Source organism: Pseudorasbora parva, chromosome 14 (genome assembly GCF_024679245.1).
Source record: "Pseudorasbora parva isolate DD20220531a chromosome 14, ASM2467924v1, whole genome shotgun sequence".
NCBI classification, from domain to species: Eukaryota; Metazoa; Chordata; class Actinopteri; order Cypriniformes; family Gobionidae; genus Pseudorasbora; species Pseudorasbora parva.
In genome coordinates this window covers 42727375-42752268 of record NC_090185.1, presented here as the reverse complement: position 1 = coordinate 42752268, position 24894 = coordinate 42727375, and the positions used below count along the sequence as shown (strand labels likewise).

Genomic DNA, 24894 nt, shown 5'->3' with positions numbered 1-24894 from the left:
TCTATAAATATGTTAAAGCAATATTCTCATCAGTGTCCTATCAGCTATGACGCGTTTAAATCAGATTTTGTGTATGAGCCCAAACAGTATCCCAGTAAAATAAATAATCTCCATATTTTCATATGATTTGACAGTATTTTATTAAATATCAGAAATCCAAAAGGTGTGCATTATACCGGACACCTAGATGAACACTGTACAGTCCGTTTTATACAACCGCGCGTACCAATGTTGTATGTAACTTCAGAGATGGTCCCTAAATTAGCGAATCTCGAACAGTGAGGGAGAGCGCGCTCTGAACAAAACTCCGGCTAATCTGAACACATCTGATTATTAGACATTGCATTCATAAACTCAACAGAAACACGTGTGACAGGTTATAATGCGCAACACGATTATAACAGATGGCTTTTGAGAAGCCTAGTAATGTTAGGTGACTAGCACCAGAGCAGAAGTGACTAGTGTGAGTGACTGTTAACCGCCGCAGCCGAAATACACAAACAGCCCAATCCAATCACGTCCCAGCTCTGCAGAACTAAAGTGGGCGTTTCTAAATGTGTGTGTGTTTTCAAACTAATGAGTGTTTATAAATCAGGCATTGAAAATGAGCCCCTTCCCCTGACCCCACCCCTAAACCCCACCCACACTGTGAAATGGGCAAATCAGGTAACAGTGGAAAACGGCCCTCTGATGATGGCCACGCCAGTTCCCATCGGGTGAATCTTCACACCAGGCAGACGTGAACATTATATACATTATATGAGCTCAATTTTGAACCGACTTCTGACGGAAGAGCTGCACGATGAGTGTATCTTGTAGCACAGGGTGAAATCAGTACATTCACGATTTGAGGGAAACATACATTTATTCGCAGTGGACAGGCGTTGAATTCCGCCGTTGGTGTATATGTGTTCAAATTTTAAAGGTGCGGCGCGTCCGGTGTGAAGCTCAGTGCCCTTAAAGGGGCGATCGCTCAGCGCCGCGACACGTCTTTATAACACTAATATTGAGCATACCCATATTGCCAAAATGGTATGATCCTCGTTTCATAACACCCGTGAAGATTCGACCATGAGATCAGTGGTCGAATCCGGTCCTGCATATCGATGCATCGAATCTTCGACTATTAGGGGTCACCCCTACTGACCACATAAGCATGTCTTGTCACTTACAGCACAGTTAAAAGCAGTTGTTAAGAGTTGTTTTATGATGTAATAATTTCACAGTAAATCACCAAATTAATGTAGAAAAAACATAAAGACAGTATATTTTAAAGATTTGTTCAATGCCATCTTTTTATAAATCATCTTTTTTTTAAAGGCCAGTATCACTGATACTAGATATGTCTCTATTAAATAGACCCCCCCCCCCCCCACACACACACACACACACACACTTTAAACATTCAATATAGCAATTTAACATTACAGTGTAATTGAAAGCTTTTGAACATTTATTCGGCTTCAAACTTCAACTTAAAACAATCCTCTCATAAACCCATGTCATATTTACCTGTGCACTTCCTGTCTAACAGGTACAGACATTGAATAAAGTAATCAGTATAAAGTTAACAGTCTGCACTGCATAAATTATGAATTAAATATAGATGAATCCTTATTAAAACTACAAAAGTTCTCCAGTTCTCCAGCAGTGAGTGATTAGCATTAATGGCTGCTGTCTCTTTAAGATCTACCGCTGCAGAACTGACGCGCTGTCTCACGCATCCCATCTCCTCACAACTCTTTAAGTTCATTTAAGACGTTATTTCCAGTGAGAATACTTGACAAAACGGACATTTTGGCATAATTCTTCCTGTGTGTTATAGTTTGTTCAAGTGTGAAAGAGAACTGGATTCTGGCGCGCTGTCTGCTCATGATGCTGGCTCATAATCCACTCATCCTAGTTGACAATGCGTATCATTTGCACGTCATTTTGCCGTATAAATCTTACGATAAATACAACTCGTGTTATAGATGCGCATTTCATGAGAACGTGTTGATCTTGATGAACATGAGATCTTTAAGAGCACATTCGGAGTTAAGAGCAGGAAAGACCCCGCAGTGAGTCCTGACGTAAGGGCAGAGCAAGTTTAAATATCCTTTCTGGTCTATATTTCCATCTTGTAATGCAGCTGTTTGGGGTATTTAAAGATATATATAAATGATTTGTAATAGAGCAGGCACTTTTAATGGGTTATGTTATAGGCTTGTTCTTATGAAATATATTTATTGACTACATGGTCATTTCACCTTATTATTTAAAGGGTCATATAATGGTTCATGCACTTTTACAAGTTGATTGTATGGAAATGTGTGTTGGCAGTGCCTGTGTAAACTAGAACTTTATGACACTTCTGAGATGAAAAATCGAGAATTACAAATATGACTTTCAGATGATGTGCTGATGAATGACTGTCTGAAAAATCCTTTAAAAGCTCAGTTTGATGATATAACTCTACAGAATAAAGAGTTTTCTCATTTCTCTCAATGTAGGTTAAGATGGTGTGGTATGACAGATGAAGGTTGTTCTGCTGTGACTTCAGCTCTGAAATCAAACCCATCACACCTGAGAGAGCTGGACCTGAGCTGGAATAATCTAGGAGACTCTGGAGTGAGAAACCTCAGTGATCTACTGATGATCCCTCAATGCCAGCTGGAGAAACTACAGTTAGTATCATTATACTGTACAGTTACAGTCTGATCACAGTTCACTGTTTAGTGTAAGACAACTGGACACAAGTCTCATCATTTACACTGAAGCTTTGCATCTGCTGGTCTTTGCCATTGGTCACAATTAAAATTCAGTGTCTGAACTACTAAATCATTTCATTTAAAGTATTTGAAACAATGAACTGATTGTGTAGATGTTGTTCTGCAGAAATATCATGAGATCTGAAACAAAAGAGAGATTAAAAGATTTAAAAAAGAAAGAGAAGAAACAACAGTTTCCAGCTCACAGAACTAGAGACTCGATTACAAGCAGATTATGGGAACTATAGACTATATGACCACTGTATGTCTTTAATAAGATCATCATCTCAGATCTGAGTCATTGTCTTTTCTCTTTCTGTCTTCAGTCTGAGTAGATGCAGTATTACAGAGGAACAGTGTCTCATCCTGACTTCAGCTCTGAAATCAAACCCATCACACCTGAGAGATCTGGACCTGAGCAGGAATAATCTAGGAGACTCTGGAGTGAAGCCCTTATGTGACGCACTGAAGGATTCACACTGTAAACTGGAGAGATTGAGGTGAAGAACTCAATATCTCATGATAGTCTGAGTCAAGGTTATTTTCGTAAACGAAAACTGAAACTAAGACTAAAACTATTGGTCAAAAAACATTTTCGTAAACTGAAATAAAATTAAAATATCTGAATAAATAAAAAACTAAAACTAAACGAAACTAACTATTACTAAAAAACTAACTGAAATAAAATAATAATTAGCAAAAATAAATATTTGTTTTCGTTATTAATAAGCTCTATTTAATGTGGTGTAAAATCTGACTGTGGCGGTTGAGGGAGTGTCCATATAGTGAAGCGATCTGAGGAGATTAACCGCTGTCCTGTGACGGACGCGTGCAGACAGTCAACACACCGCTAGTCCTAAACGGCAACGTTTCTTAAGCAACGAGAGACACAGGCGCAAAAGTTAGCAACTATAGTAGCAAGTACTAGCCTACTGCGTGTTTGAGATTTCAGGTTTGCATAATATTGACAGGCTCAAAGGTGTTATCATAATCATTTACATTATATTATATTATTATCTGTGTGGAGACATTTCCCCACAGAGTAGGGAATACCAGGATACACACACCAGGCACGATTCCAGTTTTGGATGGGCCAGACCAATTGTGGGTGGGCCTTAAATTAAAAACGTTATCAAGTCACTGTGATATACTGTTATAGATTATATATGTTAGCTATATATATGGAAGCTATATTTTCCACTTTTTATCTCACAATATGACTTTTTTTCCCTCACAATTGCGAGTTATAAAGTCACAATTCTGACTTTATGTCACGTAATTGCGAGTTTATATCTCATAATTTTGAACTTATAACAACTGGATTGGCTAAATGACACTCATATTTTTGCGTCAAAAGACAGGCTTAAAAGATTGCCAAATGTGAAAATAGCATGGGAAGAAGAGAGAAAATGAGAAGAATATTCAATTCGTTGCAAATAAAATGATTTATTTATTTATTGATTTATACACATGGGTTTGTTGATGAACATACAATTATTAATGCTGATAGTGAGGAATTATAGATGCAGCATCTCATAATGTCCCTCAAAAGCAATCACTCCCACGACTTCACCTCGCGATTATAGTCTGCTATTTGCTTTTTATTTATTAAATCCAGGCAATTGGCCTAAGAAACCTTTTTTAAAATTAAGATACAATTTAAACAAAACGAAATAAATGCTTTCTACAAAACAAAACGTAATATTAAACTAAATGTAACCACCAAAATCATTTCTGACCCACTCACATCTTTTCACTCACCGTAATCAGATGAAATGTAAAAATAATATTATAATATTTAAACATAAATATGAAGGAAAAAACACATTGTTTAATGGCTACAACAAAGTAAGCTCCAGATAAATGTCTGAGCTGGATTTTTATCCCCTAACCCAACCCCTATCCCTAAACCTCCCCATCACAAGAACGTGCAAAACAATAGATTTAAATAAAAACATGTTTTGGCCGATTTATAAGCCTTTTTAACTAGTGAGGACCAGTCAAATGTCCTCACTAGTCAGTTATCATAATATTTTACTAGATAAGTGAAGACATTGGCTCCCTTTACAATTATAGCACAACACACACACACACACACATACATACACACACACACACACACACGCGCACACACACACACACACACTGCCCTAAACTTACCCATCACACACACACACACACACACACACACACACACACATTTGCAGAAACACACACGAATGCAGAAACATTCTGCATTTTTACATTCTAAAAAACAAAACTCATCCTGTGTGATTTATAAGCCTTTTGAAAAGTGGAGACATGGCCAATGTCCTCATATTTCCCCCTCTCCTTGTAATATCTGTCATACCCATGTCATTACACACATTTGTGTGCTCATATGTCACAAACACACACACGCACGCACACACACACACACACACACACACGCCTTAAAGAACAAAATAAATGCAAAGTAAAATATAAAAGTAAAAATTATAAATTCCAGACAAACTCATTCATAACAAAGATGAAATATTGTTAAACAATTAAAAGCTTATTTTAATTTCTTCAGTAGTACAATATAGGCTAGCAGCGTAAGACCACAGCTAAAGTCATCTGAATACAGCCAACACACACTGTTGTGCTCTGTGTGTGTGTGTGTGTGTGTGTGTGTGTGTGTGCGTGCGTGTGCGTGCGTGTGCGTGCGTGTGTGCGCGTGTGTGCACGTGTGTGTGTGTGTGTATGTGTGTGTGTGTGTGTGTGTGTGTGATGGGTAGGTTTAGGGCAGTGTGTGTGTGTGTGTGTGTGTGTGTGATGGGTAGGTTTAGGGCAGTGTGTGTGTGTGTGTGTGTGTGTGTGTGTGTGTGTGTGTGTGTGTGTGTGTGTGTGTGTGTGTGTGTGTGTGTGTGTGTGTGTGTGTGTGTGATGGGTAGGTTTAGGGCAGTGTGTGTGTGTGTGAGTGATGGGTAGGTTTAGGGCAGTGTGTGTGTGTGTGTGTGTGTGTGTGTGTGTGTGTGTGTGTGTGTGTGTGTGTGTGTGTGTGTGTGTGTGTGTGTGTGTGTGTGTGATGGGTAGGTTTAGGGCAGTGTGTGTGTGTGTGTGTGAGTGATGGGTAGGTTTAGGTCAGTGTGTGTGTGTGTGTGTGTGTGTGTGTGTGTGTGTGTGTGTGTGTGTGTGTGTGTGTGTGTGTGTGTGTGTGTGTGTGTGTGTGTGTGTGTGTGTGTGTGTGTGTGTGTGTGTGTGTGTGTGTGTGTGTGTGATGGGTAGGTTTAGGGCAGTGTGTGTGTGTGTGATGGGTAGGTTTAGGGGCAGTGTGTGTGTTTGTGATGGGTAGGTTTAGGGGCAGTGTGTGTGTGATGGGTAGGTTTAGGGGCAGTGTAAGGGGATAGAAAATACGTTTTTTACAGTATAAAAATCAATACGCCCTAGGAATGTCCCCATATGTCACAAAAACAAACGTGTGTGTGTGTGTGTGTGTACCCAGATAGCCACTGGACGCTGTAACGGAACAGGGCCGCAAACGCAAAACGATAGAGCCGGGTCTGGCCCGCATCCGCCTCACGGACTCGTTCCTGAGTCCAAACACACATCGGGCCGAAGCCGTTTCTGGTCTGTTTTTAGGGGTTGTTGCGGATATGTGCCAGCGCCGATCCAGCACCGCCTGATCATCCCGTTACAGATGCGTAACGAGTGCGTGAAACGATTCCCCCTGCCGGAGCTGTGCCGGATGTGTTACGATTCCGCTTAAATCACCACTGGATTTTTATAATAACCTATGCATAGGCCTACATTTTTCACAGTCTGTGGAGTGTGCAGAAAAACATTTTCAGCCTTAGCTATGAATAAAAAGCTTGACTTGACTTGATAAAGGCTAGTTTCACTTGGAGCAATGCGTAGGCCTATAGGCTATAGCTGAAATAAATCGTTTTAATGATTAAAACGCATACTAAAACAACGTGAACAAAGATAACAAACAGAATTAATGACCACAAATTCAGATTTAATTATACAAAACGAACAACAAAGTAATGAACAAAGTCAACAATTAACAGATCAGTCAACAACAAACACATAATTAATGGATAAAAACACCTATTGCTATTAACACAACGTGAAAAAACAGTCTCTCCTGGCGCTCTCCTCTCCTGTCCGCCGAAAGGGCAAACCACCTGATGCATGCCTCCATATTTCATCTTCTGTGGCCGTTGCTGCACCTGGAAAACAGCATTACTGATTAGGTTGAATGAGAAATCTGGATCAGTGCTAGGCCTACATGAAGACAAAACAGGCAGACGTATATTGCATTTGCTCAAAATGAAGATAGCATCCTTCTAATTCGGCCTACTTCTATAACGGTTTGTGCATTAGTTGATGGAGCTGTAATAAAATAATAGCCTAATAATAAAAAAACTGGTGGTGTAAAACTGAATAAGACAAATGAACTATATGTAACCATTGAGGTTAAGACGTAGCCCCAATTAGGCCTAATAAAAAGAATAAGAAGAATAAACAGAAGGCATTATTGTTGGTGTATGCTGTTTTACGAAGACGTCAAAACTGGAAGAATTTAATCTCTCGCGATAGGTCAGTCCAAAATGATAGCACTTGGTAGGTTTGTATATCCCATCCACCACACTAGCCACTATTATTATTGGAAGGAGACGTGTGTGTTATCCAAGCATTAATGGCAAAGAGGTTACTTAAGCAGCACGGATATGAGGTGTGTGTGCGTGTGTGCGTGTGCGTGTGTGTGTGTGTGTGTGTGTGTGTGTGTGTGTGTGTGTGTGTGTGTGTGTGTGTGTGTGTGTGTGTGTGTGTGTGTCAGATCTGCTTCAAGGTCTTCATGATAATGTAGCGTTTCTGTGTTTAGAATCCAGTATTACTGTAATCCTATATTGTCTTTTATGAGTTTAATAAAGAACTCCGTCTCGTCTTCTCTCCAAACCGAACCGTCATCTGTGAAGAATGATCGACTTTTACGCGCGCCAGGTTGACGCATAGCAACCCGAGAAGAGCGAAATGTTTGAATTTGCATGGTAACTCAAATGTTTGTATTTTATTTTTTATTTATTTATTTTTAAATGTGCATAATGCCATGTGTATGACAGGTATTACAGGAGAGGGGGAAATATGAGGACATTGGCCATGTCTCCACTTTTCAAAAGGCTTATAAATCACACAGGAGGAGGTTTTTTTTTTAGAAAGTTAAAATGCAGAATGTTTCCTGTGATGGGTAGGTTTAGGGCAGTGTGTGTGTGTGTGTGATGGGTAGGTTTAGGGGCAGTGTGTGTGTGTGTGATGGGTAGGTTTAGGGCAGTGTGTGTGTGTGTGTGATGGGTAGGTTTAGGGGCAGTATGTGTGTGTGTGTGTGATGGGTAGATTTAGGGGCAGTGTGTGTGTGATGGGTAGGTTTAGGGGCAGTGTGTGTGTGTGTGATGGGTAGATTTAGGGGCAGTGTTTGTGTGATGGGTAGGTTTAGGGGCAGGGTAAGGGGATAGAAAATACGTTTTTTACAGTATAAAAATCAATACGCCCTAGGAATGTCCCCATATGTCACAAAAACAAACGTGTGTGTGTGTGTGTAGGCTATGTTGGATTGACTTCGTTCACATCTGCTGTAAAGACGATCAAAACAGACTAGCTGACAGCCTGCCATGAACGTGAGATGTGTAACCAATCGGAGGAGAGCCCTTCTAGCCAATCAGAGACGAACAGGGCGGTACCTTCCCCTACCATCCTGGGGGAAATATCGCGTCCGAGGCGCGGGAGAGAACAAAGTGGTGTTGTCCTGGAGGATATCAAATTTGCACAAAAGGTCGATGCAAATGAAGAAGCACAGATAAAGGTGCGTTTATAACTTAGGCCGATTGATTTCTGTGACGCAGAGGGAATCCCGGCGGTATCCAGTCATGAACATTAACTTTACATTATAACGTAGAATTCACGTAATACACGCAAACTGGAGGAACGAAAAACTGGAAAGTAGAGCTGGAGGCCTAGAACAGCGTTTCCCAACCGGGGTGCGCAGGGGTGCCGTGTAAAAGGTGCCGGTACTTCCACCGCAGTTCATCTCACGTCTGATTGGTATGACCAGTCATTTCGCCGCCATCACCCGGGTATATTCGCCAGAAGACGCGAATGAGAGAGAGCGCTGTGTGAAGATCTGTCTCTGCACTCATCCGAGAGCGCACACTCGTCTCACAGCGCGCAAATATTGAGTTCTCTTTCAAGTCTTGTGCTTGAACGGACAAACTCACACAAGAAGTGTGTCAGCATGTCCATCTTGATGAGTATCCAGCAGACATAGTCTGAATATGCCTTAAGAGAACTTTATACAGTCGAGAAAGACGAGCATATCCTTAGGGCATTAGGTCTTAAAGGGGCAGCAACCTTTAATGTCAAACAAAAGCGTTTACTGTCAAAGAAAAGGGTGCCATGACTGGAAAAAGGGAAACACTGAGCTAGAATAAATCAAATTGAGACATGGGCTGTGAATATTAAAGTTAAAATAAAATAATTTAAATTAAATTAAAATATATGATCTGCTTGTTCTGTCTCTGTGAATGAGCTGCTCCGTCTTCTACATATGGACTCTGTTATTCTTAAACATTAACCAATTAATGATAAAAATAAGTGCTTAATCTAATTCATAATCATTTAGTGAATTTAGTTTATTAGGCATCTTTTAGTGAAAATTTCATAAACAAAACAAACAAATGGTTTTAAGTTTGTTATAATAAACCATTTGTTCCCCCCCCCCCATCATCTTCATTCATTTAACATCATTTTAACTAGTGATAATAACCATCATTTAATAATAGGTAGAGTTTATTTATTAAATAATTGTTTAATACCGTGATGTTGTCTGAGATAGTTGTCATATCTGAAAATCTCATTCTATCACAACCCTACAGGAGTCTCCGACCCCACTGTTAAACAAAGGAACTCAGTAACTTTTACTCTGAGTACATTTTAAATGAGCTACTTTTACTTTTACTTGAGTAGAATATTTTGTTACTCTTTCCACCTCTGCATAAAACTGCATCTGTCTGTCATATAACTCCTCCACTCAGCTCTGGGAGGTTATTAAAGGCCTTCTGAAGGGAATCGATGCGTTTGTGTAAGAAAAATATCCATATTTAAAACTGTTTTAATTAAAGTTCTGGCCGATCGCCGTCCGTGTGAAAGTGTTGAAAGTGCTTCTCTGAGTTGAAGATGCGTACGCGACGTCTGACGAGCGTAACTGGAGCGTAAGCCTTTGAGCTGCAGAGGCACTTTCAACACTTTCCCCATAAACTGAATACGGAAATGTTACCTTATAAAGTTTTAAATATGATATGTTTCTTACACAAACGCATCAATTCACTTCTAAAGGCATTTATTAACAGACAATATAAAGCTTGGATTAGCCAGGACTTCTTTAATATAACTCAACTTTTATTCATCTGAAAGAAGAATGTCACACACACCTAGGATGACTTGAGGAGTAAATCATGGGCTAATTTTCATTTTTGGGTGAAAATGTAACCAAAACAGTTTTAATCAATATCTGATGAAGAGCCGGATGATGTGAAGTTTATATCTGTGTGAAATAATTCCTCTAGCGATGTGTTTTGTGATGATAGTCGGGTCTGAAGTTGACACTCGCAGGTCAGTTTAGGCCTCAGTGTCCCAGACCATAAGGTGTGTGTGATCATGTTATCATCCGTTAGCTTTATATGAGCTGGGATGAGGAGCTTCTGTCGGTCAGTAACGTCAGTCAGGAATAATGTGTTAGTATGAGATGCTTTCGGGAAAACTGCCAACACATGCATCAGACCAGACAGAGCTTACCTCATTATTATTCTTCAAACATTTGCTCAAGAAATGATGTTAGTGGTGAGAACAGTAACTGGAATAGGATTATCACATTTACTCAAATATAATAACACTAAGTTGATATGAAATTCTGCAGGTGTAAAGCAGGAGCTCACAAGCTCTTTATTCTCCTGAGCAATGCTGTTATGAAGTGCAAATCAAGCGTCTGTGAATGTTCCTGTCAGATTCGACATTGATGAATTCATGTGGGGGAATTTCTCTTTTCTCTGAAGTCTCTCATCTCATGGATTCACATTGAGACGACTCTGATGATGAACATGTCAGGCCTCTGGTTTGATATCACACTCTGGGGGAAAGTTACAATCACTTCTCTTTTCTCTTGTGTCTGTTTGTCTCTCTCTAGACTATATGACTGTGGCATTACAGATGTTTCTTCTTTAACTCAGTCTTTGACAAACTCAAAAGCACTGCAGTTTTTAAAAGAGCTTGATCTGAGAGACAATAAGATCAGAGACTCACAGAAGCAGAAGCTCAGAGACGTGATACGAGACTCGAGACTCAAACTGTGACCTGAGGTGAGGAAACATCACTTTACACCACTCACACTAACACACACACATGGGAATTTACGCTTAAATGCATTATATTTAAGACATAAATATTTAGAAACAATATGTACGCCAAATAATGTCAAATCAGTAACTAATCTGATTACAGTAATTCCTTACGAAACAAAAATATATTGCAGTATATTGGAAAATATCATGCTATTCATTAGGCAATATATTCACATATATGGGATTTAATATTTATATTTTCCAATATATTGAAAGTGGAAATTATTTGTATATTTTGCAAAATATTATATATTGTATAATACCATCAATATATTATTCCATGTATTAACAATATATTAAAATATATTTCAAGTAATATATTGGTAAATATATTTTCCTTTCGTAATTACAGTTTGTACTCAGAGTAACTGAAATATTGATCCTAATGTGCAGCTTGTTTCTCTGAACACTGATTATTTCCTCTTCTACTTCCTCCTCACAGCCTAGAGAAAGACTTCTGTCTTACCTGGAGCCAGAGATGGTTTACATCTAAAGCTGAACCTGTGAAATCAACAGCACATGCAAAGCCACCATCAGATTAAAGATCCTCAGGAGCTTCTCAATATAATACTGTAATAAATGAATATGTGTGATGGTAATGTTGCTGAGATGCTGCTGTACAGCACTTCATGAACACACTGCAAACCTACAGCTGGTATCAACTCAAACTGTTTGCTTACATGCAGTTTTTCAGAAAGCATTGCTTTAACAAATGTACAGTTGATCATACAAGCTCTTGTGTATTATAATTTAAAATGATTACGCAGGAGGAAGAGATTCAGACGTTCAGATTTAAAGGGATACTTCACCGCTTTTTCATATTAAACTGTTATTCCCTTAACTAAGATGAGTTGACACACACCTCTCTCGTCTCAGTGTGTGCTCTTAATCTCTCTGACGCGCGGTGACGATCTGATAGCATTTAGCTTAGCCCACTAAGCCCAGTTCATTCACTATGGAACCAAACAGAGATCAAGTTAGAAGCCACCAAACACCTCCACGTTTGCCCTATTTAAATACAGTTACACCAATAGCTGAACGATTAAGTATGATGACATAAAATAAAACGTGGCACTCAGGGCCGGCCCGTGGTATAGGCGGAATAGGCAAATGCTAGGGGCGCCACTCGTCCATAGGGCCGCCAAAATGAGTGATTTTTCCGGTTTTATTGCTGCTACTTTTTATTAATATTAATTTGAAATATTACCAAAAAAAACCTTAACCAAATCCCCAGACTCTTCCCAGACCGCCGCACCAATCTCCTCCTGCCCAGCGAGTGCTTTAGTGTGTCCGATATTGAACGCGCGATCAGTTTAACGTTGGGAATGTGTTTTCGCGTCGCCTCTCGCGTATCTAACACACAGGATTGTGCTTGTTCGCTCGCGCCAGTGAAAGTTGGAAAGTTGCCTAATTATTTATGACGGATGGCCAATGTGTCAAAAAGACCGAAGCCCTCTGATACAGGAATATAAAGGAATAAGGGGATAAAGACAGAGGTAAAGTGATGAAGTGATGAACAGGTTATCTAAATGCATTATCTAAATATGAATGTTTGCTCATTAATTCCAGTTATTTTTATCTTAAACTCAGTTGTGCAATTGTAAGGGGATATATGCCGTATTTTTTATTTTTTGTTTTTTTTTTCTGAAATAAGTAATGATATTCATATACAGATTTATCTAAAATATATAAAAATAAATGCACACTAAATATGCAAATTTCTTAAAAAGTTTAGGTGAAAATGCATAGTTTAGTGGAGGATATACATACATACACACATTTGTGTGTGTGCGTGCGCGCATGCGTGCGTGCGTGCGTGAGTGAGTGAGAGAGAGAGACAGTGTGTGATGGGTAGGTTTAGGGGCAGTGTAGGGGGATAGAAAATACGGTTTGTACGGTATAAAAACCATTACATCTATGTAGAGTTCCCACAAAGATAGTGAACCAGACGTGTGTGTGTGCGTGCTTTTATTTTATTTTTAAATTATAAAAACACAACCAACATATAAAAACCTTGATACGAGGGGCACTAGACTAAATTTTTAGTATTCAATATTAACTTATTCATTAATCAATATTAATATTCATAATCAGTTGATATTATGCATCTGTATTATTACTTTTTATTAGTATTCATAATCATTTGTAATCATTGTATGCTTGAATACTGAGTATAGGAAGAGAGCTGTTGGATTGTAAGACCAATGTATGAGTGTAGTCTAAGTTTTAATGCATATGTGTACTCAGCGTTTAGTTATACATTCCATGCTAATGTGTACTTTATGGTTTGTTATGTGTATGTGGACTTATACATGTATACTTTCCATTTTAATGGACATTACTTGTTTGCCTGGTAATGTAGTTTTTCAGCATATAAAAACCCAACACTTCAGACCAGAGATCAGAGAAAGCTGGAATGAAGATCTTCATTGTCTTTCTCGCCTATGCTGACATATAAAATAATAAAAAGGAAATCTCTTGGCAAAATAACTGGTGTCCGGTCCTATGAATTAAACTACAGCGGGGACAACGCTTAAATTTTAAGTCTACAGGCACCAAGTAAAATCTTGTCTAGGGCAGCAAGGTCAGGCCTGGTCAGGGCCGGCCCTGGTGGTGTTTTTCTAAGCGGATTAAAAAGGAGAACTATATTGTGTGGCGGAATAGCAATTCTGAGAGTGCTTCGAATCGGCACAGTAAAAAGTCCCGCCTGAAAAATCCTCCCTCACATCTCCTCAACCACGTTTCCCTAGGGCTGGTCGATTGTGAAATTTTTGGAATCAATTCCAATTCCTGTTTACGGAATCGACGGAGTTGATTCCAAGAATCGATTCTGCACTCTTGTTTTCGATTCCTTTTCGATTCTTCTTTTTTTTTAACAAAATCGATGGAGGAACCTAGATCCTGAGTGACCGCAGGATACAAGGATGTAGAAAGTATCCTTCTCCGAAACTTTATTTGTAAAATGATGATACATTTCCATAACTCTGATGAATTTTAAATGATGGATTCTCCTGAAATGGCCATAGCCCAGAAGTAAATGCGATTTAGCCTAATAATTAAAAAGGATAGCACTTATTGCATGTTTAAAACTACATGACGTGTCTAAAATGCATGTGCACAGTTAAGTTAAATGACTACGTTCAAATAAGTGCTTTTGCACAGAATGCACTAGGCAACATAACCACAATATTAACAAAAACAATAATATAAGAGTGTGCAGTTTAATTGTCAATCAGATGCGCGAGCAAGTTAAATTGCGTTCATTACTATAGCAACATTAGACTCGGTCATTAAGCTGTACTCTAGTCTAGGTGCATTTTCTTTCAGTTATCAATGGATTAAAGAAAATAAAATTAAATAGAAAATTAAAATAAGACCCTCACACCTGCATCTGTAAGCAGAGCTCAAAACCTACCGTTGTGGACAACAGAACCATTTCACAATTTAAAATTATGGAGTTTTTGTGTGCAAAATGTAGCAAACTTGTCCACGATGCAGGATTACAGAAGGAAACAATGTTAGGGGTCACAGTTTTGACCCATAGACCAGATATGCAAATGAAGACCAGGAGTCAGGATGTTGATTCATCGGAGAGAATTTTACTGAAGAATAGTTTGCAGTTTCATCAGTAGAGTCAGCTTCAGAGTCTCTCAGGGCGGTGTCAGGCCAGACTCTACTCTACACAAAATTACCACACCAGTTATACCAATTTCAAGGGCATGATTTTCATCATTACAAACACGTGGAATATTACTAATTGGCATAAAGTCTAAACAATGTGTCACGCGAGAATAGATAGGAGATGTTGTTGTTGTTAATCAGGATGTATACCTCAGACAATCCCAAGAATGGGGTAGTGTTGACTTCAGGGGAGTCCTAGAAAGACGCCAAGAGGTCTAGGGTGTGAGAAAAGCAGTCCAATCCATTCCATAGACCTGCACAGAACATGTAACACACACACACACACAAGACTCTAGGGCACATCTCTCCTCCAAGGTTAGCGCAGCATTGAGCTTATCAACAGGACAAGATATCAACACCACATGACAAACAAATCTCCAAAAAGAAAAGTATGAGTTACATCATCTACCTAATTCTATAAAGAAATATAAAGACAAAAATGTACTTCTATCAATGGGAAAAATCACACTATATAAATGGGAAGAAATCACAATTGGGAGACTCAAATCCTCCCACCCCTTCCTGTCCTGGGGTTACTAACAACAGGCAGGATTCACCTCTTGGAAGTTCTAACTTTCTCTCCAAGGCCCTGTTGGTCAGGACCCAGAGATAGAGGTCAGGCTATCTATGTCAGGGCACATAGATAGGGGTCAGACTGTCTTTGTCAGACCGTCTCTGGAAAGCAAATTAGACACCATACAGCAGACATAGAGTCAAAATCATATTAAATAATAGTTAAATGTATTAATGATCAAATAAAATTGATTGTCAATAATTCATTATTTTGAAAGGATAATAACTGATTATTTACTTCATGAGGTTATTAAAAATCATTCAAAAGGATAAGATGCATATGATGAAGATGCATATGATGAATAGGCAAGGGTGTCGGTCCACTCCCCCCTTCAATCCCCCGTTTTAAGACCAATGTGGGGTCCAATACCGCCACGTCTGGTCTACAATTGAGGTCTCTATGGAAGGTTGAGTGGTGACTCATGCTTCCCTGACGGGTCACACTTGTCTCTTCACCTCATCACGGACATGCTGGCCACTAAAAAGACCAGTCCCCATTCCGAGGCTCTCCCACCTTCCACTCACATTAGGGGTACAATATGTTTCTTTGTCAGCTTGCTTCTCAGATTGTTCGTTAGTGTCAGCATCCTCCTGTCCTCCTCGGCAGAATTCAGCTTGCTTCTCGGCAAGAGGACCTGCACAGATAGAAAAGACTAAAACGAACACACACATCCAAACAGTTATGTCAACGGTTAGTTTGAGCATGTGCAGATGCATCAAGGCTGTTGCATCTGCAGTGCAGTTCTTCAACTGGAAAGCCTCTACCCATCTGGGGAACAAATCATTAGGATGTATGAAAAGCCCCCACTAGGGGGTAGAGTGAAGTCAATCTGAAGATGGGTCTACGGATGCTGGGGACATGGGGCGTGACCTAAGGGAATATTTAGCTTAGCTGAAGAATCAACCTTAAAGCAAACTAAACATCTGAAAAAATCCCTGCAAGAAGCTCTCATTTCTGGCCACCACCATGTTTTAGAAATCATTGCATATAGTTTCTCAGGCCCAGCATGTGCCAACCCTTGATATAACGACATGAGCTCGGTTCGAGCAGAAACAGGGCAGACAAAATGTTCATTGAGTTTCCAAAGTCCATCTGAGTTCATCAGTGCACCGAGTTTTGTCCATTGCTCTGTTACTTCAGGATCTTTATCCTGTGCATAAATGTCTCGGGGTGGCTCACTCTCCTGGGGAGAGATAGCCATTACACTCACGCATGTCTCTGTCTGTTGTGCAGCCAGCCTGGCAGCAGCATCAGCAGCTTGGTTGCCCTTGGATTCTGAGGCGTTATCAGTAGAGTGTCCTGTTCTTTTGATAACAGCTCCTTCTGCAGGAAAATCACAGGCAGACATGAGTTTCTGTACCTGCTTTTGATGAGAGATGGGTAAACCAGGGGTGGTAGGGAACCCCTGTCGTTTCCACACAGGTCCGAAATCATGGACCGTCCCGAAGGCCTTGCCGTATTGAAGTGTACACATGAGAGTGACCAGATCTGCCACCTGAGCCCCTCCCCCTGAAAGAGAGCCACATTCAACAGTCTCATAATGTTCGTTTACCACAGCATACACTGCATGAAAAGTGGGATTTTCGTCCCCGTAAACGGCCGGAAATCTCCCTGATTTTCGACAATTAACGTCAGTTTACAGCCTGTGAACGTCGCGTTCGTCTGTGCCACATATTGACGGAAACGAACCATGACGTATGTGGAGCTTGCGGAGGCATGCTGGCGCCGGCGCTAATGGCTCTAATTAGCATATGAATAGCAGCTCTGGGCGGCGCCTTGCCGGAATGGCTTGAATTTCCTCACTCAGTATTGGTTGAAACTACTACATTGAAACAAGAAATATCCCTCGTGATTGGTTGGCAGATCTGTTACTATTGGTCAACCTGGGTAAAAAAATGAATACATTTAAACCCCCAAATTATAATAATTTTACACACATATATAGATATATAAAATTATGATTTGCATATTATTTTTTAATTGTATATATTCATATTCATGTGATATGCTATTGTTTTATTTTCATGTCATTGTTATCCTATGGACTACGCTATTATAACCATCAAGGACATTCATTTATTGAGGAAAGGAAAATATGCCAGGGACGTGCAGTTTATTCAAAGAAAGAGCTTTATTAGAACAAACACAAACACACAACCAAATGCAAAACGTGTGAGACCTGCCCACACAACAATAGGAAGCTCACGAGAAGCCCAAAATCCTACAGCACCATGAAGTCTCTGTTTTCCGCTTCAGAGCTGTAGGCAACTATAGCGCCATTCTGTCTGTTTTAAGTCCATTTTTCAGACGTCTGTCGTGCGTTGCCCTGTTCTTTGGAATCGCCTCTAATCTCGATTGCAGCGTGGCACAGAGCTCGGCGAGCTCCTGGCTGGTCAAACAGTCCATCCAGACACCGCGCGAACGATGCCGTCTTCCTCATCAGACATCAGGTCTATGGTAGCGCACTTCCAAAGGCCCACCTCATCCTCAGCTAACACGCTTTCTTGCTTGTAGCAGCTGTAAAAACAAACAATAAAGACAATCAGTATTGCGCGATGTACTGCGTAAAATGCACCTGAAAAATAGTCACACTGACCAAAAACGGATCTAAATCTAATAAATCTTACCCTCTTCTCAATCGACTCCGAGCTGAACTCTTCACAGCTTCTGCGTGCGATGCAAGAACTGGATGTTTGTACCTCCTGCGTACTGTCTCTTTGTCTTACATGCAGCTGGAAAACAATTAAATGAGTGTTATGACGAAGTTGTGAAGACGGCGTACTGCTTCCTGTAAAATGACCAGAAAAAGAAAACACTTTTATAAAGCAACTTACATTTGTTCTTTTACAAGGCTAATTTCAGCTTGTGCTACTTAAAAAGCTTTGCTTTAGGTTACTTTAGCTTAGATAACAGTCTTACCGCAAACTTAGGACTGGTCTTCTCTTAGGCACTCGTCTTCTCTTCTTAAAGTTAGTATCTTCCGCACAGTTTTTCGACTCCAAAGCAAGCAACCTATCATCTATGGACAGCAACCTGGAGATTACTAAAGTTAACTGCTCGTTAAAATCGGCAGCAAACTGAGCAAGCTGACGAGATTGCATTCAGCTGTTTCTTCCCGCCGGTGTTACGGATCAACTGGGGATCATGTTATCTGAGAACGGGCGCGTGCACGCAGCTAGTTTTACCTGGATTTACAGCAGATGTTAGACGAGGACAGATTCGTCACAGCGGATTTTCCACTGAACAGATTTAAAACGCTTTCCACATTATTGGTAAATGTTTGCATAATATCAGGCTCTGTGTTTTCCTCTGTCGCTGCTTTGCTGTATGTTTCAAACGCAGTTTAAGGGAATTTTTAATGTGGTTTCATTTCACAACACAGACCACGCCCACATTTTGTTACATTATTTTCGATGAAAGTCGTATCCAATGACAATTACATTCAATAAATTACATTGTGTCGTATTAGTATCGGAATTTTTATTTTATTTTTAATAACTATTATTTTTGTAATTTGCTTAGGGTATTTTTTAAATTATATATATCCTAACTAAAATAACTCATAGCCTGTCATATTACCTTTCTCATATTAGCCTATTATATTCTATTATAATCTATTATATTGCCCACCCCTTGCCCACCTGCACATCCCAGCTGATATACAAGATTTGGGGGGTCATTCTGCATTTGAAAGTTTGAAAGGGTTTTAAATCTTCTAAATAAAGTAAAATGATTCAAAATCAAGTAATTTATATATGCCAAAGTCAACTTTAAACATATACAATGTAATTTCCAAACAGCAAAATTGTGGCCAGTGAAAATGCTGAGTGGCTAGTAACTTTGGAAAACCACTAGCCACGGTGGCCGGTGAGCAAAAAAGTTAATGTCAACCCCTGTATATATATATATATATATATATATATATATATATATATATATACACACACACATATATATATATATATATATATATATATATATATATATATATACACACACACATATATATATATATATATATATATATATATATATATATATATATATATATATATATATACATACATATATGTAGTGCCGTTAAAATTAATTTGCATTAACACGTTAATTTTGACAGGCAATGATATATGATATATAAAGTTTGCTGATGTATGACGCCGCTTATTAGCAGGAGACCGCAATGATTGGTAAAAGTTGCGGTGATTGGTCAAAATTGCGAGTCGCACTGAATTCACGGCGACTGATTGCAAATGACACACAATAAATAATCTAAAATACTTTCATCAAATATATAAATTCAAGCTTAAGTTTAAGATTTTACAATTAGGCTATACTGAGCCTGATCTATCTAAGAGATTTTCTTAGAAGGAAGTTAATACCTTTTAGAAAAATGTCACATGGGTTAAAACTCCTGCTACCCTGATTTGCATTTGTATAGCTCACAGCATGTTCATTTACATGTTAAAGCCTCCCCTGGAGTTAAGGGAAGGGGGGTCTTGGGGGGGACAACTGCCAAGCATGGCCCACGTCAATTTCTGACAATTCACGGCAGTTTTCGGTGTCGCCTGCAAACTGCCGTGTACAGTCGTAAACCTGATCTTCCACGACAATCTACAGTGCCGCTTACTGACGAAAATCCCACTTTTCATGCAGTGATAGCCTGTGGAGTGTTGTCTTTGTTCATGAAAACTGGACCTGTCAACAAACAAATTCATGGCATCAGATAATGGTTCGGCCTGGAGAGGGCTCTGGCTGTCGTTCTCGATCAGATGGACACAGTTGTGGGCAGTTCCTTCTTCTGGAAGCAAGGAGGCAGGGTTTACAGCATTTTCATTGTCAATTTGAATTTCCACATTCTTAATCAGAAGAGTGGTTTCCCCCTTTGCTCGTATTTGATTTAAAATAGAGCTCAAGCAAGTGTTTGTCAATAACTTCAAGATCGGGTGTCTTGTGTGCAGTATCACCTTTTGATGTGTCACAATGTCCTCCGTGGTTTTCACAGCCCATTCTGCACAGTCACATGTCAGCAGGCAGGGGTGCTGACCTGCCATAGAAACAGGAATAGGAACAGAATAATATCCTACCATTCCGTAGGAGTTTCGGCCTGGAACTCTCCGGCCAAGGGCAGCGGAGTATGATCGGGTTCCCACCCATGTCCACAGGTGAAAAGGTTAGCTGCTGTCAGCATGTCTCAGTGCTGGGGAGGAAGTTAGAGTTTCATTGATACTCACGAACACCTCCTCCATCTCCTCCGTCCAGTCGATCAACTCGGATCCAGGTTTGCCCCCTTTAAGAGATTCTGTGAGGGGTTTAGACAGTTCAGTGTATTCAGGAACATACTGGCGGCAGTAATTCAGAAGATCCATTACCTGCCTTAGACCAGTAACCATGTTTGGCTTTGGAAGTTCGACGATGGCTTTGACTCTTTCTGGAGTAATTCGTCGGTCGTGCACCCCGACAATCTGCCCTAAATAAGTCACTTCGGGCAATGCCAGCTGTGCCTTTTTCAAGTTGGCTTTGAATCCCCCGTTTTTCAGAGCATTCAAAACAGTTCGTACAGCAGTTAAATGTTTGAATTTTCTTGGGCTGGCAATCAGAATGTCATCCACATATTGTAGGACAAATGATCCATCATTTTCAACAGTCTTTCTTACCGGATCAATGAAGGATGCCAGTACCTGATGAAACAGGGTTGGAGAGTTATAGAATCCTTGTGGCAACTGGCACCATGTCCATTGGCTACCCCTGCAGGTGAAAGCAAACTTTCCTGGGCCCTCCTTGGCTAGAGGGCAAGTCCAGAAAGTGTTAGAAATATCCAGTGCAGTGAAATAACAGTGTTCAGACCCTATTTCATAAAGGATCGTGGCAGGGTTCATGACAAGGGGGTGCATCTTTTCGGAAGCTGCATTTAACGCGGTGTAGTCTATCTGGAGACCCCAAGAGTTGTCGCTCTTTTTCACAGACCATATCGGTGAATTTGTCGGAGAGGTGCATGGTATTATGATACCCTGTTTGCATAATTTGTCTACCCCACTCTTCGCATCCTCTCGAGCCTCATTTCGTAAAGGGTATTGTCGTTTGGCTACATGCATGGGTCCTGGGATGCTCAGTGGCAGAACATGGGCAAGCTCACAATCAAATGTATCTTTTGCCCAAACATCTGGAAATTTAGAAATCAAAAACTTCCACTCAGGTTGAGTTTCAGTCTCTTTGTCAACATCAGTCACTGCGCATCTCTGTTTACAATGGTGGCCAGATTGAGATAAGGGAAGCACGTTCAGGCTGCCTGTGGCAGATTCAAGGACAATGGAGCAATCACAATCTTCAGGCTTACAGTTTACAGCACAGTAAGTTTCATAGGCTATGTGAAAACGGTCAGCATATTCTAAAGGGCTTTCCTCTACTCTCTGTTTGACCTGGGTTACACTGGTCCAGGGGTATAACCCCTGACCTAAAAGTTCTTCAACCTCAAACGTGTAAGTGGTGTAGGCCTCGCAGTACTCAGTCCAGTCTGAAGGAACGAAGGGGTGGGGTCTAATTGTTTGTACAGCTTTCAGTTTACTGGTAGGAATTAATCCTTCCACCAGTGCTTGTATGTCAGCAATGCCCAGATTTTGTTGTCTGGCAATGGCTTCTATCTTATCCCATAAAACTTTATTCGGGCTGTACAGTATGAAAGGTTCTATCCCCGCAAGCAAACTATTTTTCTCAGCTGGGGTTAGTCTGGTCAATGACCCATATTCATGCCCAGCCCCCATTTCAGTGTTCTGGTCGTCCCACTCCGAATGTCGGATTGGGGCGGCAAAGACTGTTTTTCTGGGTTTATTTGCCTCAACAGAGGACAATCTGATATTCTTGACCTCTGTGGTTAATTTACTTTTTGCTTGTGCGGAAAGATCCCCTGGGTTGTACGGGGGAGGGATTTCAACCTGTGCATTCAATATTGGGCGTGCCTTTTCATACGGTCCCTTCTCTTTGTTATCAGGAAGTGGGGCGGATCCCTGAGTAGGGGCCACCTGCACTTCCTGGTAAGAGTCAGTTGGGATAGAGGGAAGAAGAGACTTGGCAGCATTTTCTACTTTGTCACAAAACTTTCCCAGCCCCTTATTAAAACCTCCCTGATCATGGCCCACCTGCACTTCCTTTAATTTTGCTATTCTGTCACGTGCATCCAGGTCGTACCACTCATTAGCCCCATTAGGGATTGTTTTCATTGGTACGCCTCCCATTTTACAGCGAGCACAAACGGCTATAAATTTGGGTTTATCTGACGCCTATTTGGTTTCTAAACAATCTTTTCTTGATCACAGAGAAGGTTTCTAGCAGCGTTAGGCAATGAATCTTATTTTTATCCTCAAATTAGTTTTTAATTTGAAACCACAAAGTATCTTTTTACTCCTGGTCACATATACTGGTCCTTACCAATTTGGGTCTTATTTAATTCTACTCGGTATCGTTCCAGATGCATCCCTGGCAAACAACTCCTGAATCTATTTTATTTGTTTAAACAAGGGGTCCCTTTATCTGAGATGGAAGAGATGTAGAATGTTCGCGATGTTTCCTGGACTGTACCAGTTGGTCCAAGACGGGCTCCTGTAGAGGATGTTACCACTGCCTTGAGGGCCTCCCCTTTATTGAGTCCGCTTCTTTGCACTGTCTGCTACCGTTTTTACCTATGCCTTCAGCACGTCACGATGCTATCAGCGACTTCTTATACTATTAACCTTTAGTATAATTATGCCTCACTCTTCACAAGCGGAATGAAGCTAAGCACACTGCTCTTCTTCTCAAATCTCTTCCATTTAGACAACCTTATCCAAATAATAAAATAAATAAATACTACCTTATTTGTTGTTTTGCCAGGGGTGTCACCAAGGAATTATTGCCCGCATTCTCCACCAAAAACTGTTAGGGGTTACAGTTTTGACCCATAGACCAGATATGCGAAATGAAGACCAGGAGTCAGGATGTTCAATCATCGGAGAGAATTTTACTGAAGAATAGTTTGCAGTTTCATCAGTAGAGTCAGCTTCAGAGTCTCTCAAGGCGGTGTCAGGCCAGACTCTACTCTACACAAAATTACCACACCAGTTATACCAATTTCAAGGGCATGATTTACATCATTAAAAACACGTGGAATATTACTGATTGACATAAAGTCTAAACAATGTGTCACACGAGAATAGATAGGAGATGTTGTTGTTGTTAATCAGGATGTATACCTCAGACAATCCCAAGATTGGGGTAGTGTTGACTTCAGGGGAGTCCTAGAAAGACGCCAAGAGGTCTAGGGTGTGAGAAAAGCGGTCCAATCCATTCCATAGACCTGCACAGAACATGTAACACACACACACACACAAGACTCTAGGGCACATCTCTCCTCCAAGGTTAGCGCAGCAGTGAGCTTATCAACAGGACAAGATATCAACACCACATGACAAACAAATCTCCAAAAAGAAAAGTATGAGTTACATCATCTACCTAATTCTATAAAGAAATATAAAGACAAAAATGTACTTCTATCAATGGGAAAAATCACACTATATAAATGGGAAGAAATCACAATTGGGAGACTCAAATCCTCCCACCCCTTCCTGTCCTGGGGTTACTAACAACAGGCAGGATTCACCTCTTGGAAGTTCTAACTTTCTCTCCAAGGCCCTGTTGGTCAGGACCCAGAGATAGAGGTCAGGCTATCTATGTCAGGGCACATAGATAGGGGTCAGACTGTCTTTGTCAGACCGTCTCTGGAAAGCAAATTAGACACCATACAGCAGACATAGAGTCAAAATCATATTAAATAATAGTTAAATGTATTAATGATCAAATAAAATTGATTGTCAATAATTCATTATTTTGAAAGGATAATAACTGATTATTTACTTCATGAGGTTATTAAAAATCATTCAAAAGGATAAGATGCATATGATGAAGATGCATATGATGAATAGGCAAGGGTGTCGGCCCACTCCCCCCTTCACAATAGACACTATTAAACTAAGTGAATGAAGGGTATAATAATAATCAGCAATATGCATTCACATATGGCTTGATTTGAACCTTTCATACCATAAAAATAAGTAGTTAGAATTCCGTTCTAGTGACATCATCATGCAGTGACGCAAAAAAAAACCCGCTGAATTGCTTTATTTATAACTCGTTATTTGAAACTAACTGTTCAAAAGAACCTTTTGCAAAAATGAAATAGACTTCCAATCATTATTAGTAAGCGAGAGACAAATGAATAAAGTGTAGTCGATTCCCCGCAATGGAATCGATTTCAAACGTTGGAATCGACTCTCGATTCCCAACGCCTTGGAATCGAGGAATCGATTCTTTGTGGAATCAATTCCCAGCCCTACGTTTCCCTCTCTCTCCCTTCTGCTGAGCCGAAGTACTCTCAGAAGTGCTATTCCGCCATACATTGTAGTTCTCCTTTTTAATCCACTTAGAAAAGCGCCACGTTTTATTT

General features: G+C 40.1%; 1 protein-coding gene across 1 annotated transcript; it reads left to right on the top strand.

Moving 5' to 3' along the window:
- The first annotated feature begins 653 nt into the window (after positions 1 to 653).
- On the top strand, positions 654 to 12860 carry LOC137040751 (ribonuclease inhibitor-like). The gene is made up of 4 exons (XM_067416525.1): positions 654 to 739; positions 2493 to 2666; positions 10954 to 11125; positions 11610 to 12860. The coding sequence occupies exons 1-3, from the start codon at positions 654 to 656 to the stop codon at positions 11117 to 11119; spliced, it is 426 nt and encodes a 141-aa protein (XP_067272626.1). The 3' UTR covers positions 11120 to 11125; positions 11610 to 12860.
- Positions 12861 to 24894: the final 12034 nt, after the last annotated feature.

Bases quoted from the DNA above. Each gene is read 5' to 3' on its own strand.
- LOC137040751 (XM_067416525.1), top strand. From the start codon at position 654: ATGGGCAAATCAGGTAACAGTGGAAAACGGCCCTCTGATGATGGCCAC. The intron at 740-2,492 runs GTGAACATTATA...CTCTCAATGTAG, and splicing joins AATCTTCACACCAGGCAGAC to GTTAAGATGGTGTGGTATGA. The intron at 2,667-10,953 runs GTTAGTATCATT...GTCTCTCTCTAG, and splicing joins TGCCAGCTGGAGAAACTACA to ACTATATGACTGTGGCATTA.